This window comes from Ruditapes philippinarum, unplaced genomic scaffold (assembly GCF_026571515.1).
Source record: "Ruditapes philippinarum isolate M1 unplaced genomic scaffold, ASM2657151v2 ctg19265_1_1_1_1, whole genome shotgun sequence".
Taxonomy (NCBI): domain Eukaryota; kingdom Metazoa; phylum Mollusca; class Bivalvia; order Venerida; family Veneridae; genus Ruditapes; species Ruditapes philippinarum.
This window is the reverse complement of record NW_026859835.1, coordinates 1-15370: the sequence shown is the minus strand read 5'-3', so window position 1 is coordinate 15370 and position 15370 is coordinate 1. Positions and strand designations below refer to the sequence as shown.

The following is a 15370-nucleotide window of genomic DNA, read 5'->3' as shown; positions in this document are numbered from 1 at the left end:
AATAAAGAATGTGTTATAACATCATATTTTCACACAAAAAACATATTTGTATTATTTTCAGAATGAAATTTCACTCACTGTTAGTAATAAATACTATTTTCCTTCATTATGCAGATTTGCAAATTTGACAAAAAAAAATAATTGTCACTTTTTGCAGAATATCTAATGTTGACATCAATGATGTCATTTCCTGTAATTTTTGTAAATAACTTAATGTAAGAAAAAAGAAGATAAATATGTGATTCATAAAATAAACAGCAAACTCCTTTATAAAGGGGGCTTGAACCCCTGGAAATGTAGGCGATTGATAAACTTTGTGCATGACATAGTGTTTTTGTTCTTCCCATAACATTACTATCAGTTCATGAAGAAGTTGCAAAACTTTAATGTCTCTGTTAGTTAACATGTTTCGGATAATTTTCCTGAATATGTCTCTCCAGTAGTTGAAAGGTTATTTTTTTAGTCTGAAACAAGTTTCCATTCAAGTGTATATTTATGTCCCCTATTTGCAATGGTGGTGTTACTGATACATAAATAGTGTGAAATATTTTTTTTAAAACACCCCATTGACAGTTTCAAATTTAAAGCATAACAAGTTCAGCATAGTAAGAATACTGTAAAAAATCTTCACATTGATATGTATCATATTTAAGTTAAAACCTGTATAAAGAAACATTAAGTTTTTAGAAGGAGTGTGATTATGGTATATCACACTGATTTTTTTTTTCATTCCTCATCATATACAAAGAAAAGGAATATTAAATTGTGTTTGTTCACACTGACATTTACAAATATATTTCATCCTGAAGAGTGAAATATTTGTTGTCATGTTTATCACATAGGAAACATAGCCTTTGAAATATTTGATGAAATTGCTTAATATTATATTGGAGCATCTGATGATAAGGAATCTGGGACATTTGCCTCATAGTAAAAAAAGTGTTCTTAGACATATAGTATATAATTGGATGTCCCCCCCCCCCCCCCTCTGAGTAAATATTGAGTTATAATAAAGAATTTCAAGGATTTCAAGGATAGGCAGCAAATGTCCTTGGACGGAGGTTTGGGGGTGGGGGAGGGATGGGGGCAGATGTTCATAAACATGTACCCTATCGGAGTGATAAACATTATTGTATTATTGTGAGTTTTCATCTTTAAAATTCTTTCATGTGAAGGAGGAATCCAGCAAGCTTACAGAGGGATGATGATTAATTCAGTTGCCAACATGCAACTAAAGTAATACAAACATACAAACAGGAGCACCTGAGGTCTTCCTTCACCAGTATTGCTGGAAATTTGCCTTATACAGTGTCAATGTGACTTAAAGCCCAATTAAATGAATGAATAAATTGTCTTATATTATAAGAGTTAATGCCCCTGAGTTGTTAAAAATGTTGATAATGTCACAAATTGAGTTATGTTGATGTTTTCACAATAGTGCCTTACTCATTTATGTCATATGTATCACAATACTTAAATATGACCACTAAATTATTAACAAAAATATGTTAAAATTTTGTGTTAATTTTCATTTTTATATGCCTGAAAGAATTTCGGACATACTATGTTATACTCCCTGGCGTCCCTTCGTCTGTCCGTCCGTACGAACCCAGAGGTACTTGTGTGATTTGGAGAACAATAGGTAACAGTAAATTCTCTTTGCTCCTATTCATTCCGTTTTTACTTGTGTGTCTTTTTTTAAGCCTTGTGTGACTAAAAATGGCCAAAAAGATCAAAGGAAAAGTCACATAAGTACCATTTTGTGAGTACGTCCGTGCATCCATCCATCCGTGCATCAACAATTTCTTTAATCAACTTTTCCTCCTAAACCACTTGGCCAAATTTGTTGAAACTTTGCAGGGATGTTCCTTGCATGAAGGTCTACCAAAGTTGTTCAAAGAGTTAGATTCTATAAAGAACTCTGTTTGCCATGGCAACCAAAAGATTATTTTACAAAAAATCTTAAAAATTCTTGTAAAAAAACGAAAGAGTTAGAGCTTAGATATTTGTCTTGAAGCATCTTCTAGTAGATGTTTAAATGTTTGCTCAGACGGACAGACGACGGAGAAGTGATCCCTATATGTTGCCACTACTCCGTAGAGGCGACACAAAAAGATAGAGAGTTGAAAGAAATGTATCTTTAGGGAGATGTTTGAATATTTTAAAGAGGAGGCAGAGAAAAGAAAAAACCTGAGCAAGGAAGAAAAATTGGTGAGAACAGTTTAAAGTAATTGAGCTGCGCCATGACAAAACCAACATAATGCGTTTGCGACCAGCATGGCTCCAGATCAGCCTGCGCATCCGCGCAGTCTGATCAGGATCTATGCTGTTCGCTATCAGTTTCTCTACTTGTTCTAGGATTTGTAAGCGAACAGCATGGATCCTGATCAGACTGGGCGGATGCGCAGGCTGGTCTGGATCCATGCTGGTCGCAAACGCATTATGTTGGTTTTGTCATGGCGCGGCTCATATGTACTCCGAGGATAATAAGGGTATAGTTCTTGTTAAGACATTTTTATGTATTGATGATTTGTGAGCAATTACATTATACAGCATAGCACACTTTTTGTTGGTACATTCGATGGACCATTACTCTTTGGAGAGGTTTAAGTCTGTTTAGGTCAAGGTCATTAAGGCTATAAATAGACTTCTCTGCTTTTCCTCATGGTAAGGCCATGTTTCCTTAACTTCTCAAAACAACATTGGGGAGTATGTCTAGGAAAATATTTTGCTGACAATAATGTGTAAATTCATGAACGGTTAGACCTTATTGGCAGGGCAGCAAGATTTGATTTTGATTTACTTGTTAGTTTCATCTGAATGGTTTCTTTACTTACCAGTATGATGTTTATAAAGTAAATTTTGGAAAAAATTTCACTTGTCCTCACAGGTTTTGGGACAACCGTGACAATATGGACAATTTAATTTGCTGTCCTTGACTGTTAGCGGAAGAGTTTAGCACGGAGAAAGGTAGTCTAGTACTGGTGTAACTCTCCAGGAACGATGGTTAGGAAACTACCCGCCTATATGACTGAAATACTGTTGGGAAAAGGCGTAAAATGAAACAACCACTTATAAAGGGATTGTCTTTGCCCTCACTGATGCAAATATTGCATGTCATTTTGTTACTTTCATACAAAAGCAATGGATATTTTGTTAGCCATTCCTGACGAAATTCAGGATCAATTTTTACTTTTGGAATGGATTGTTTTTCTTTAGGGGGATTAGGGTCATTGTCAACATTATTTTTATCTGATACTTCTTTTGGGTCATGGACAACAATATTTTGTGTATTTTTCGTAAAGAAATTGGTCAATCTCCGCTGCTTTGGAGCAGATGACATTTTCCAGCAGACAGTTAATTCGTTCGCGGAATATGACGACAATAAAATAAATAATTTTGTCTGGGCGCTTTCTATATATGCAGTATCGTATAAATGCAAGCGTTTATTAACTACTTGAAATTGGACCACGTACTCCGTAAATTTCATTTCTCATTAAATTATAGTCATGCCCACATTAAACATTCTGTACATTTTTATACTGAATTGACGGTTTATAGTCTGTATATCTGACTTGTGTTGAAATCAACGATGGTGATATTCTTGCGTCACAAAATACGCACTAAATAAATTTCATTGCGTCATGGCCGAAAAAAGTGCGGCAAAAACACGCTCTGGCAGAAACACTGGCACTATTTAGACTACAGTGTATATAGTTCTATTTTAAAGTCGAACTGTCACTGAAACTGTCAATGGCCATTTTTTCAGTTTTATTTATGGAGAAATACTTCAGGAGCCTCTTATGCAATATTTCAGGTACAAGTGGGCTCCTGACTCAGAGTAGAACCAGCACATGAAAGAATCCAAAGTTCTTTTTGGGATTCAAACTCAAAGCAGTATTTTATTTACAAAGCAACCTGAAAATAACGCTGTATTAATTGTCATCCATTTCAAAACTATTTAAGTTAACATAAACTATCAAACAGAACTTCAGTCTCAAATAAGAGTTATACATTTTCAGTCGACTTAACTTATAACAAACTCGCTTATAACAAATTATCGTTTATAGCGAACTGAATCTGACATCCCCGGCCGAAACCTTCTTTATTTTATATTAAATTTACTCACGTAAAACAAATTTTCAGTTATAGCAAACCATTTTTTCAAGCCCCAAACGGCGAAAAACATGTAAATTTCCTCAGTTAAAACAAACTGTTATTAATTTAAATATCGGGATGCGCTCGATTAAGATCAGTACACGGATACCACTATCCGATAATTATTCAATCTAGTGATTGTAAAGGTATGTTATGGCTTCAGGGAATAAAGATTTTGATAAAATGTTCCCAGAACATAATTTCCTAGTAATTATGGAAAATTTGTATTTCGCACCCTTAGTTGATATATTGCTGTAAATACCCGATATTTATCAAATAATTGATATTTGTTTGCAATTTTAACAATCAAATAGCAAAAGAATACAAATGGTAAGTACTTTATAGACAAGTACTACATGTCCAAATACATGTACCATGTACATAAAATATTGTTCAATAAAAAGCCCCGCATTAAATTACTGCTGTTGTAAAATACCAATTACATCGGTAACTAGTAAAGGTTTGCCTTTTTCACAGCAAATTTACCAGTTTTTCTTTTAGCAAACTTCGGATGTAACAAACGATATTCAAATGTCCCATTGAGTTCGTTATAAGCGTAGTTGACTGTATCCCATTTTTTTAAGCACAAGGAAGATCTGCAGTAATATACATGTAAATTAAGTACTTACAATTCTTCAAATAGAGTTTTGGCTATACCACCTCCAGGAATGTAGAGTTCTCCCCCTTCACCATCCTTGGCCTCTAACACAGATGGCGCTGGGAAACACTGACGTCTCTCTAGCTCCTCCCACTCATAGAAATTACGGAACATGTCACCAAATGCTTCCTCTATTTGTGGTGATGCAACACATCTAAACTGTGGTCTACAATGGAACAAAAACACATGCTTGCTAATTATATTGGATTTAACTCAATACAGGATTGGAGCAGTACCTCTACAGTAGACGCTTGCAGAAATCATGATCACAAAGTAGACAAATATTGTTTTTTTCGCCGATTTTTACATTTTTCATTCATTATCATAAGTGATGTTCCGATTGTCGCAAGTCGCCGATAATCAGTTACTAATATGTAAAGCGACAATAATCGATTCACAAAAAATTTGTTCCGCGAGCGTCGTCGAAAATGTTTAAAGTATCAAAAGGAATTAATTCTGACGGTAATTTTCTTAAATTAGCAACACCTTGCCGATTGGAGAAAAATCATCTCAGAGACAATTTGGATTTGAACAGGATCAATAAGTGATGTAAACAATAGTAATATAATGTGGTGTAAATGTTATTATTTGACATCCATTGCAAAATAAATCTATTTCGTAAAATTATGACTATGTAAAGTTAAAACTGTGTTGAAAAGTGCTAAATGAAGTTCATGTTACTGAATATAATAAAGTGCATCGGGAAAAATTGTTACTTCCCTATTTCTTTTTAATGCGACTTTATTCGAAAAGTTATCGATTATGTCCCATCCGACTGAACCGATGATCAATTGGGACATATTCCATCCGATTTCCATCACTAATTATCATACATAAATCAGTGTGAAAAGATGAATTAAACCTATTTCAGTTCATTCCGTTGGGTGAAAAGGCAAGATTTTAGCATTTTATGATTCAATCGCCTTGCCCGGTATGTACCGTAATACGGTATTTAGTGTGGTGCTCCAATACTTTTTTTAGTCTCACTCAATTATATTACGAAATATTTTTATAAAATTTATCAACAGTAAAATTAAACTGGTTCCATAATAACATGGTCGATTCTCGAAAAAGATTAACATAGAATGTCTCTATTGTTTAACACATGAATATTGAACATAAACAGAATAACATGTTCCGGGACAAAATATTATCCTGCTATTTTAAATAGGGATTTATGTGTGTGCAATTCACTTTTACAAAAATTTAATACCATATCAAAGCAGATATATGGCTTCAAACACTAAAATTTATTTCTAAAAAGTATAATTCAATTAAGATACTAATGATTTTGCCTATAAATTAACAATATCATTTGAATGAAAAAATTCCTGTCTGATTCAAAATCAAAAGCTGTAACAAATCAATGTAAGAATACTGAAAAAAACCAACCAGATATCTCTTTGACAAAAATAAACAAATGGCCAAGTAGGAAAATCTATTTTTAGCAACCTGAAGTTGAATCCAATTAGCATGCAACTCAATACAATTGCAGATATCTATATAAGTTATAAACACACCAAATATCTAGGATGTAAGTCAATAGATAAAACAATAGAAGAACAGAATGACAAACTCAAAATCATATACCCCATGGGGAACTTAAAAATCAATTCAATGACACACAGACACTCGGAGGTTCCACTTGAAAATTCTGTATAAGTAAACACTGATCCGTGCCGAAAGAATAAGTTTTATTTTTATATAATATGTCATGTAATACGATTCGTAAGATAAATATGACTTAATTAAGGTTTTGGCCTGGTTTTACATCACACATGTCATATGGTGAGTTTCCAGCTCCAGTGGTGGAGGAGGACATCAGGTGCCCCTTTGTGCATTATTTCAGGCACCGGCTGGCACCAGTCCTGAGCAGAACCATCAACCTTTTGTAATCAAGACAGATACTGTCTTTATATGAAAAAATTAAATCTCTTGTATCTCTGATCATTAATTTCACCACTTATAAGTGTTGAAAATTGAGTACCGCACAAGTTGGTGCTAGTGGGCATAAGAGATGTTGCACATTTTCATTATCCCTCATTTACAGACTCAAACAAACTGAGTCTGCAATTTGCATGTAATTTTTTAGAGTAATTGCCTGTTTTAATGCTTCTGAGGGATCAATTTTTTTCGTGATATTTGAACCCACAGTCATCCGGGATAAGTGTAGCCTAGCGATTTGTGCGCCAGGGCTTTTTATCATATATACAATGATCGAAAGAGAAATCTATGTAATATTAGTTTGTAAAATTGGTCAGTCTTGCAGTCGAAATATTGAGATTGGGACAAGTGATAATCAGCAGCCATAATCACTGGACCATGAAGGCCCTGAGCCTGATATTACCAGAAAATGAGAATTATTACAAACCCTTGTAACTGGACATCAAGTCTTTCATCAGCTGAGCTACTTGTTGCTATAACAACTCTTTTAAACTCATTCTCTTTTATCCACTGAACTAACCAGTTCCTGAATAATCCCCTCTTTCCCTGCAATATAATGTTCATTCTTTAAATGCTTGCAAACTGACAATGTGGACATTCAATCATTTTAATCTGTATTTTATTACGTTTTTGTTTTTTTTGTTGTTGTTTTGGGTTTTTTTTGTAAAATATTCCCAAACATCAGGGCTGTAATGGGCAGTCATTTTATTTTACACATTTACATTATATATTTTCATGCAGATAATAATGATGTATACAACACATTTTTATGTATCAAAAAGTACATCACTGATTTAAGCGATATTCAATAATAGAATAGTAGTTTAAATAAATTAACATTTTAATCGGTTTAAACATTTTCATATTAGTTTGATTGTGAAACATGTCTTCAAACCTGTATTAATGTCTTTCACTCCATTTCTTTGAACAGACTTGTACTTTTATGTGGAAAGATGGTTGTGAGCATAGTAGGACCTGAACACAGGTTCCCTGGGTTGATAGGCAGGCACCTTAATCACTAAATCAACGATCCCCATTGTGTTTGATTCAATGAAGTGGTAGAAAATTAAATAAATTAAGTGAAAAAATAACATTTATTAGTTAAGTTTATTCAAATTTATTTTAGTTTGATTGTGTTGGTGTGTTGGTGTCACAATAGGGACTACGATGGGATACCAGGCCGACCACAATTACAATCTAAAACAACCAACAACTCAGAACAGAACATATATACAAATTTATTTACAAGAAACGAATATTTATAAATGAAAAATGATTATATATGAGAAATCACTGCGCAAACAAACACTATCAACGTATCTCAGTCTATTTCTCCCGTAAAGTTTCTGTCATGATGTTTCAATAAAGTGGTGGCGTTGTTGAACAAAATTCGTCACAATGGCGGGCGTCTTGTATAAAATCTTATCAAGCGTAACTACTTCCTACAGTGTTGGCACAGTTGATAGGATCCTGAACAAGGGCATGCGTCACCCTTTAGCCATGGACATACGTGTGGAGGGCCCGTGTCATCTTCGGGTGTGTACTCAAATAAGAAGCTACAAAGTATAAAACATGGTAAGTTCCATGATAATCAAACATAAGGGTATAATAAAGTCCCTTGGAAAAGACTCGACCTTTGTCGGTTTCCAATAAAATAACGTGCTTCTTTGAATAAACAAAATGTCCACTATAGTACACCATACATTCCGTGGAACAAAAATTCAATCACATCCGCATAATACTGCGTTGCAAATATATTCAAATATACGCCACATAATAACCACTAATAAATAAACGTCTTCCAAAATCATGCCACTGAAGATCCTTCTCTAGAGATACGTTAGTTTTGATACGTTGTTTTTACTTATAACAAAAACTGATGATAAATGAAATGAAGTAAGATGATAACGTAAATTAAATTGATTGAAACAAATCATTACGATACTGCAGGATTTTACATAAAGTTACACAAATACGGTAGAACCATAATAAATTATTTATGAATAGATATATATATATCTATAAAATATTCATGGCTCCTATACAATTACAATATAATTAAAACTTCAATTAACATACATCAATTAACATGTCTCGGTATAAATTTGCAATAGCGAAACACTAGAATAAAAACAGCTTTTAAAATTTAATCTGCAAAAATATAGAAAATTTAGAAAACAATAAATTACTGCCAAATAACTAAACCTGAATCAAATAAACTATAATTCTAATAGAAAAAAGTATTTTACGAAATAGCAAAAAATTATGAAACAAAATCACTAGAAAATTAAATTTACCTTGTACAAGCTGTAATTTTATGACAAATATAATTTGTCTGTCGCCGTCATAGTGACCTGTATAACGTCCAGTGCATTGCAATATATCACTTAAAATTTAGTCATTATATAGCAAACTACTGAGTACTGAGCGGGAAAACGGATCGTGCAAAACATGAATCAAAGGGCTGCAAACTCTGTGGTATTTTCTGATCCCTGCAATCTAAATCGTACTGTATATCTGTATGTGTTTTCCTGTATAAGTTTATTTTTATGTACTAAAAGTCATCTTGCAGGGCACCAGAGTTTGATACATAGAGGATATTCAAGTTTTTTCTATAAATACATGATTTATTTTCATCGAGTGGTATGAAAATAAATATTTCATGAGTGGCGATAGCCACGAGTGAAATATGGTAATTTTCATGCCACAAGATGAAAATAAATCATGTATTTATAGAAAAGACTTGAATTTTCTGTTTATTATATACATTTTTCTCTTTCTGGACATTAAAATTTGCAAGACTTTCCCTTAAATTCTGAGTACTGGCAGAATTTAAAATAAAGTAGTCCGGCAAGACACCAGTGAAAATACGGAAAATATGTTTCACTGCAGTGAAAAATAAATTTTTACAGTGAAAATACGGAAAATGAAAATACGCATTTTATTTCATCAATATTTCTCAATATTTCATTACAAAGTATATAATAAATACGGAATTTGCATAACTAGGGTTGCATCAAAAAATAATTTATGTTCATTTTTTATGATAGCCAGACTTTATCCTTTCATATCGTGGCTATTTTCTTAACAAAGACACTAAAAAAAAAGAATTAAAAAATGTTGACTCGACTGGGATTTGAACTCTAGACCTCTCACACACTAGACGAGCGCGTTACCCCTGCACCACGGAGATGTTTTAAAATCAAAAGCTGAATAAAATCAAGTCATTCTAAATTTAGAATTTCCATTGCATTTTGGATTAGGGTAATTTCGAGGTATTTTGTTCAGGGTAAACCTGTTGTTTAAAATTGAAGTAAATAATTTAGCAAAAATCTTCTCGCCCAAACAGTCCAACATGTAGAAACTATATATTTAACTACTCGGCAGTCAGATTTATTTGTGTAGTATTCGGTAATCGATGTCGCTAAAAATAGCATTTTCATTGATTAAAATCATATTCATCCGCGTAATTTGTGAGTGTGCATTTATTGACAACTCTATAAGCCAACGCTACTTTAAAAGTTTGAAGGTGTAGTAATTTGTTGGACGCTTGTAACAAAAAATTGTTCTTTCTTTTAAATTGCTGGTTTTTAAGCAGTTTTGAGTGAGAACTAATTTGCGTTGTTAGGACTGTTAGGAAATTTTGTGTTAGACCGTGGATGTTATCTGCGATCAGAAAATACAAAAATCGATTTGCCCGAAATAAAGCTGGGACGGCGGGAAAAATAGTTATGTAATATAAAGGCCCGTCCTTCAAATACAGACATAATACATATATCTGGTTCATAAAACAAAAATGTAACTTTCTTATTACTGAAAAGATTTTTGTGAAATAAACGGCAAGATGTTTAAATTGAGACATGGAAATTTATGCAAACCATAAAAATACTCTAAATAATAATTTCACCCGAAAACTCTAAATTGAACAAAAGATGATGCAATCTCACATCAATGAATATAGAGTAAAAATGAGGTTCGGCGTGAAAATATAATGCAAGATTTTACAAACGTACTTTCACTTTGTGACAGTTGGAAACTATAAGCTTCTTTAAACACCCTCAAACACTTATTAAAAACCAAATCTGAGTATTAACTGTCAATGAAATGTGTGAATTCATCATTTTACAAATAATTGATAAAGAAATAATTCAGACTGGATTTCAGGTTGCCCCAAGGTCATGGCTTATTTCCAGCTTTACTGAAGGTAGAAAACCTGGAATGCCAGTTCATACATTATTTCAGGCATGGGTAGGCAAGAAGTACAGACCAAGCTCAGCTTGCATGTCTGATTATGGTCTGCACTGCTATTCTATAAGCATATAAGTTGAAATTTTGAAAAAGACCAAAAGACCATTTAACTGGACAACTGCTTTACAAAAAGAATTCAAAATCCTTGGCAGAATTCATCCTTCACTTGTCTCACGGGGTTGAAGGGCAACCCCACTTCCACATAGTTGAATGGCCAACCCCACTCCAACAGGGTTGGATGGCAAATAGATAAAACGACAAGGAAATTACTAAATGTGTACTTGCAAAACAAAATCATACACATGTATGCACACATAAAAATTATCACAGTTTTATTTCCTCAAATAAAATACAATATACAGATCATGATCAAATAAGTGTGTGAAAAAAAGAGCACAAAAATTGTGAACACATTAAGAAATGGTTTTTACCACAAAGTAAACTGGATTTTTTAATTTACGTCTGCAGTGAAGACCAATAAATGTTCAGCGTAATATGTCAAACTGATGAAGAAGTGAAATGTACGAAGAAAATAAATTCCATAAAATTTATCTCAAAAATGAGATTTAGGTTGTGTTGTCCCATGTGTTACACATTACTAAAAAACTTTCCATTCTCTTTTTTTGGTTCACTGATTTTATCCTTGTTTATTGTGACTTAATGCGAATATATTCTGAAAGTAAGCCTTTGGTCTTTTGACTGCACATTTCCAAAAGTACGCCCTTTATCTACAAAGACCAGTCGTTGAGTTTGTTGATCTCCCTGCAGAAAATCTAGACAAAGAATTCCCACCACTGAAAGGGCATCCCTTATAAAGGTGCTAACAATGTCAAAATCAGAGATGTTTCTGGACTGAAAACAAGCAGTCCCAAATCTTCCATGCTGAAGTGATCAAAGTGAAGTAACAGTTGCCATCTACAGTCATTATCAGTGAAATAAACTCTGGTCAAACTTTGATCCGTAAAATAGTTTCCAAGAAACAGGGACCTTCCATTTAGTGTATTTTACGACAGCTTCTTCATCTGCTCCACCTATTGACCGTGACTGAAAATACAGAATAAGTTTATGTCAGCTTGTAACATGGTTTGTACTTATTGTTTTTCACAGATTACGTCCTTTGATGATGTTACAATTTTTAAAAACGAGCTGTTGGTAGGGCAGCCTGCTCGACAACTGGATAATGTAGAAGTTCAAAAAAAGCCATATTTCTGTCAAAATCCATGTTAGAGTTCTGTTCAGTTGGCATTGGGCAGAGACCTATTATGCTCTCAAATAAGCGTTTAAAGTTTCAAACCATTCCAAAAACTAGTTTTGGAGATATGAACTTGCATGCAGAAAATTAACCTCAGTGTGACACCAAGGCCAACACCTGGGTGAGAACATTAGCTCTCCCAACTCTTTGCTACACTTAAAGTAGTTGCAAATATTTCCAACATTTTTTCTCTATTTATTAGCATGTGAGAAGAGTAATGCAAATATGCAGTACTGTAAAGGAAATGAGGCACCTTGAATATTGGAAGAAAAATATCCAATCTGTATGTAATATTCAGGCATAAGTGAGCAATAAAGTAGAACCTTACGTACTCAATGTTACGGCAAAGTGATTATTAATCCTCAAAATGATAACTCCAGAGTACATGCAATTAGTAAAATGCATATTCTGAAAAATACACGGATAAAAGTAGTACCTTAGATATTGCTATTAAAATGGTTGTAATTATCAACTTACGTGAAACAAAATAAGTCCCAGCCACCTGTTGAGTCTGTTAGCAAGTTCTAAAGCTTCTGCGATATTGTCACCCTCGGCACAAAACATTAAACATATGGCTACTGGTACATCATTATACCTACAATATATAATGTATATAAATTTATATATCAGGCCAGAGATATAAAAAAAATACAGAATTTAAGTCATTATATTGTAGAAAATACTCTACATTGTATTTGGCTCAGTTTAATTTTATTATTAGTTATGTATTTCAGTGTTTCTGCCAGCTCTGATTTTCTGAGGGTCTTTTATGACCCCCTGTATTAAATTTTAGGGGTCATTAGGTCATACCGATAAATTGAACAAAAATATAAAGAACAACAGGTAACACTTGATAAGATTTATTTTCTAAGGCACTTTACTTCTTGCCAGAAAAAAATAGTTAGTTATCCTTTCTGATGTATATTAATTTATCTATACTCAGACCCTACAGTGAGCATTTACTACAAGTATGCTATTGTTATTTGTAAAGTGATTTTGATTTATATGTACCAACATGTTGTTCAACTATATGTGAATAAAATATTGTTAAATATTTGTATTTGTGTTATATTTTTTAAAAAGTTATTTTTGTCAATTTATTCATTCAACAAAATTACACCCTTATAATTTTTGCAACTGCAACCACGATTTATGTTTAGATGTTGGCAGCTTTGAAAACTCTTTCTTATCCCCCATATTCTCCGGACTTCCACCAGTTTCTGAAACTGAAAACCAAGCATCGTTGTAGGCCTTTTGGAAGAAATGAAGCTGTCATGGAGGTCACTGTCAATGAGTTCTTTGAAGACCAAAATAGAGAGTTCTATTTTGAAGGGTTAAACAAGTTGGAGAGCAAATGGGCAAAGTGCATTGATGTAGAGGGCGATTATAATGAAAAGTAAGACCATTAGTGGGGTCTCTGACTACCGGAAGTATATCGATCAAGATCTTGTATCAGTCCTTGTATATATTGGTGTATATGTATCTCCATATATTTAGATATATATAATCGACAAAACTAGTGTGACTAGACAGACCTATAAAAATTATAGATAGGAGACATAACGTTTTCATAAAGATATGTTTAAACCATTTATTTGATTGCTTTTAGAAAAAGTAAATATGTTGTGTGTTTGCCCCCGCCCGGCGGTGGCTCTTGTTTAATGAACTGTCTTCAAATTTGAACACAACAATCTTTGAGGATAGACCTTCAAGATGATCAGATAGGTTTTGACCTTCACTTACAAATGACCTTGATCTTGAAGGTCAAATTATTGAATTTTCATTGATTTTTTGTTATAATTGACTTGGTAATTAATAACTGGATAATCTTCATACCTTGACAAAATAACCTTTTGGAGGAGACTTTCTAAAAAGTTAGAACTTGATCTTTAAATGACTTTGACTATCAAGGTCAAATTATTGACTTTTGGTTAAATTGTCATAATTTTTTTTTGAGGCCCCATCTGGGTAACCCCGTTTATTTACCCCGTAATAGGTATGAGGGGGTCGGGGTCATCCTCCATCATACCTTACATTATTAATATACAATATATATGTTGCAAAATAATTATATTAATGTAAATATTGTCAAATACATCTACAGTATATACTTTGTATATAAATATAAACAACAGACATACAATAAACCCATCTACTTTCCAAAAATATTTTACCAATAAAAAACTACTACTTATTATTAAACAATTAAACAATCTGTTACGAGGTAAAGTTTTGTTTCACATATTAAGTGTAGTTTTAAGCAATTAAGGATCTTATAATTGACCATCTATTATTTTCATCAATCACTTGTCAAATTTGTATTTTTATAGATATTCCATGCTAATTTCAAACTATTTTTTAAAACCAAATACATGTAGGTAAAAAAGTTTTTTCTCTTAGACAAATAAATATATCTTTTCAATTCTAGAAAAACAATATGTCATATTTAAAATTTAGTTTCTGTACCTAATATGAATGATTTACAACAAAGAACATCATCAAAATTATGTAAGTTTTCTCTAAGGTATTGAAATAGGCTTTGAATTGTCTGACATTCCCAAAATAAATGTAAAAGTGTTTCTTCACAGCATTTACAAAAAGTACACATTTTATTGTCAACAATTTTCATTTTAAACAAAAGTGAGTTAGTAGCTAAAGTTCTATGAATAATTCTTGTTTGGAACCACTGAATTATAATATGAATCTTTAAAACATTTGAAAACATAACTATATATTAACTGCCAATTAATGTTATTATCTTTAAAACATGTGTTCCACCTTTCTTGACTTGTAGGTATATCTGATTTTTTAGCTATAATTTTCATAAACATATTTCTTATTGGTATTCATAGTTAAAATAGGTTTGACATAACAAATTTATTATAGGATATTTGAACATTTTAAGCAAATTGTTACTTATAAAAATATTTAACTTTTGCATGTACATTTTTATTGCCTGTTTTAAACTATAATACTGTAAAAAGTTCACAGGTTCACTGTTGACCTGTTCCTAAATATATCAAATCTACAAAAGTTACCCTGTTCATTTATAATATCTTTTAACAAATCTGATTCCTTTATTATATAATGTCTGAATGTAAATAAAGATT

At 32.6% G+C, this 15370-nt stretch overlaps 1 protein-coding gene and 1 long non-coding RNA gene across 2 annotated transcripts; both read right to left on the bottom strand.

Moving 5' to 3' along the window:
• Nucleotides 1-4765: 4765 nt before the first annotated feature.
• Nucleotides 4766-7325, bottom strand: LOC132758065 (proteasome assembly chaperone 2-like). Its single transcript, XM_060749580.1, has 2 exons — nt 7188-7325; nt 4766-4982 (listed from the first exon to the last, which is right to left on the bottom strand). The coding sequence occupies exons 1-2, from the start codon at nt 7322-7324 to the stop codon at nt 4784-4786; spliced, it is 336 nt and encodes a 111-aa protein (XP_060605563.1). The 5' UTR covers nt 7325; the 3' UTR covers nt 4766-4783.
• A 3998-nt stretch (nt 7326-11323) lies between these two features.
• Nucleotides 11324-12946, bottom strand: LOC132758064 (uncharacterized). The gene is made up of 2 exons (XR_009629530.1): nt 12738-12946; nt 11324-12052 (listed from the first exon to the last, which is right to left on the bottom strand). It is a non-coding gene; the product is annotated as an uncharacterized LOC132758064 (long non-coding RNA).
• Between the last annotated feature and the right edge of the window lie 2424 nt (nt 12947-15370).

Excerpts from the sequence above, each read along its gene's own strand:
- LOC132758065 (XM_060749580.1), bottom strand. The coding sequence starts at position 7,324 with ATGAACATTATATTGCAGGGAAAGAGGGGATTATTCAGGAACTGGTTA. Across the intron at positions 4,983-7,187 it reads CTTGATGTCCAGTTACAAGG|ACCACAGTTTAGATGTGTTG; the intron begins GTTTGTAATAAT and ends GTTCCATTGTAG.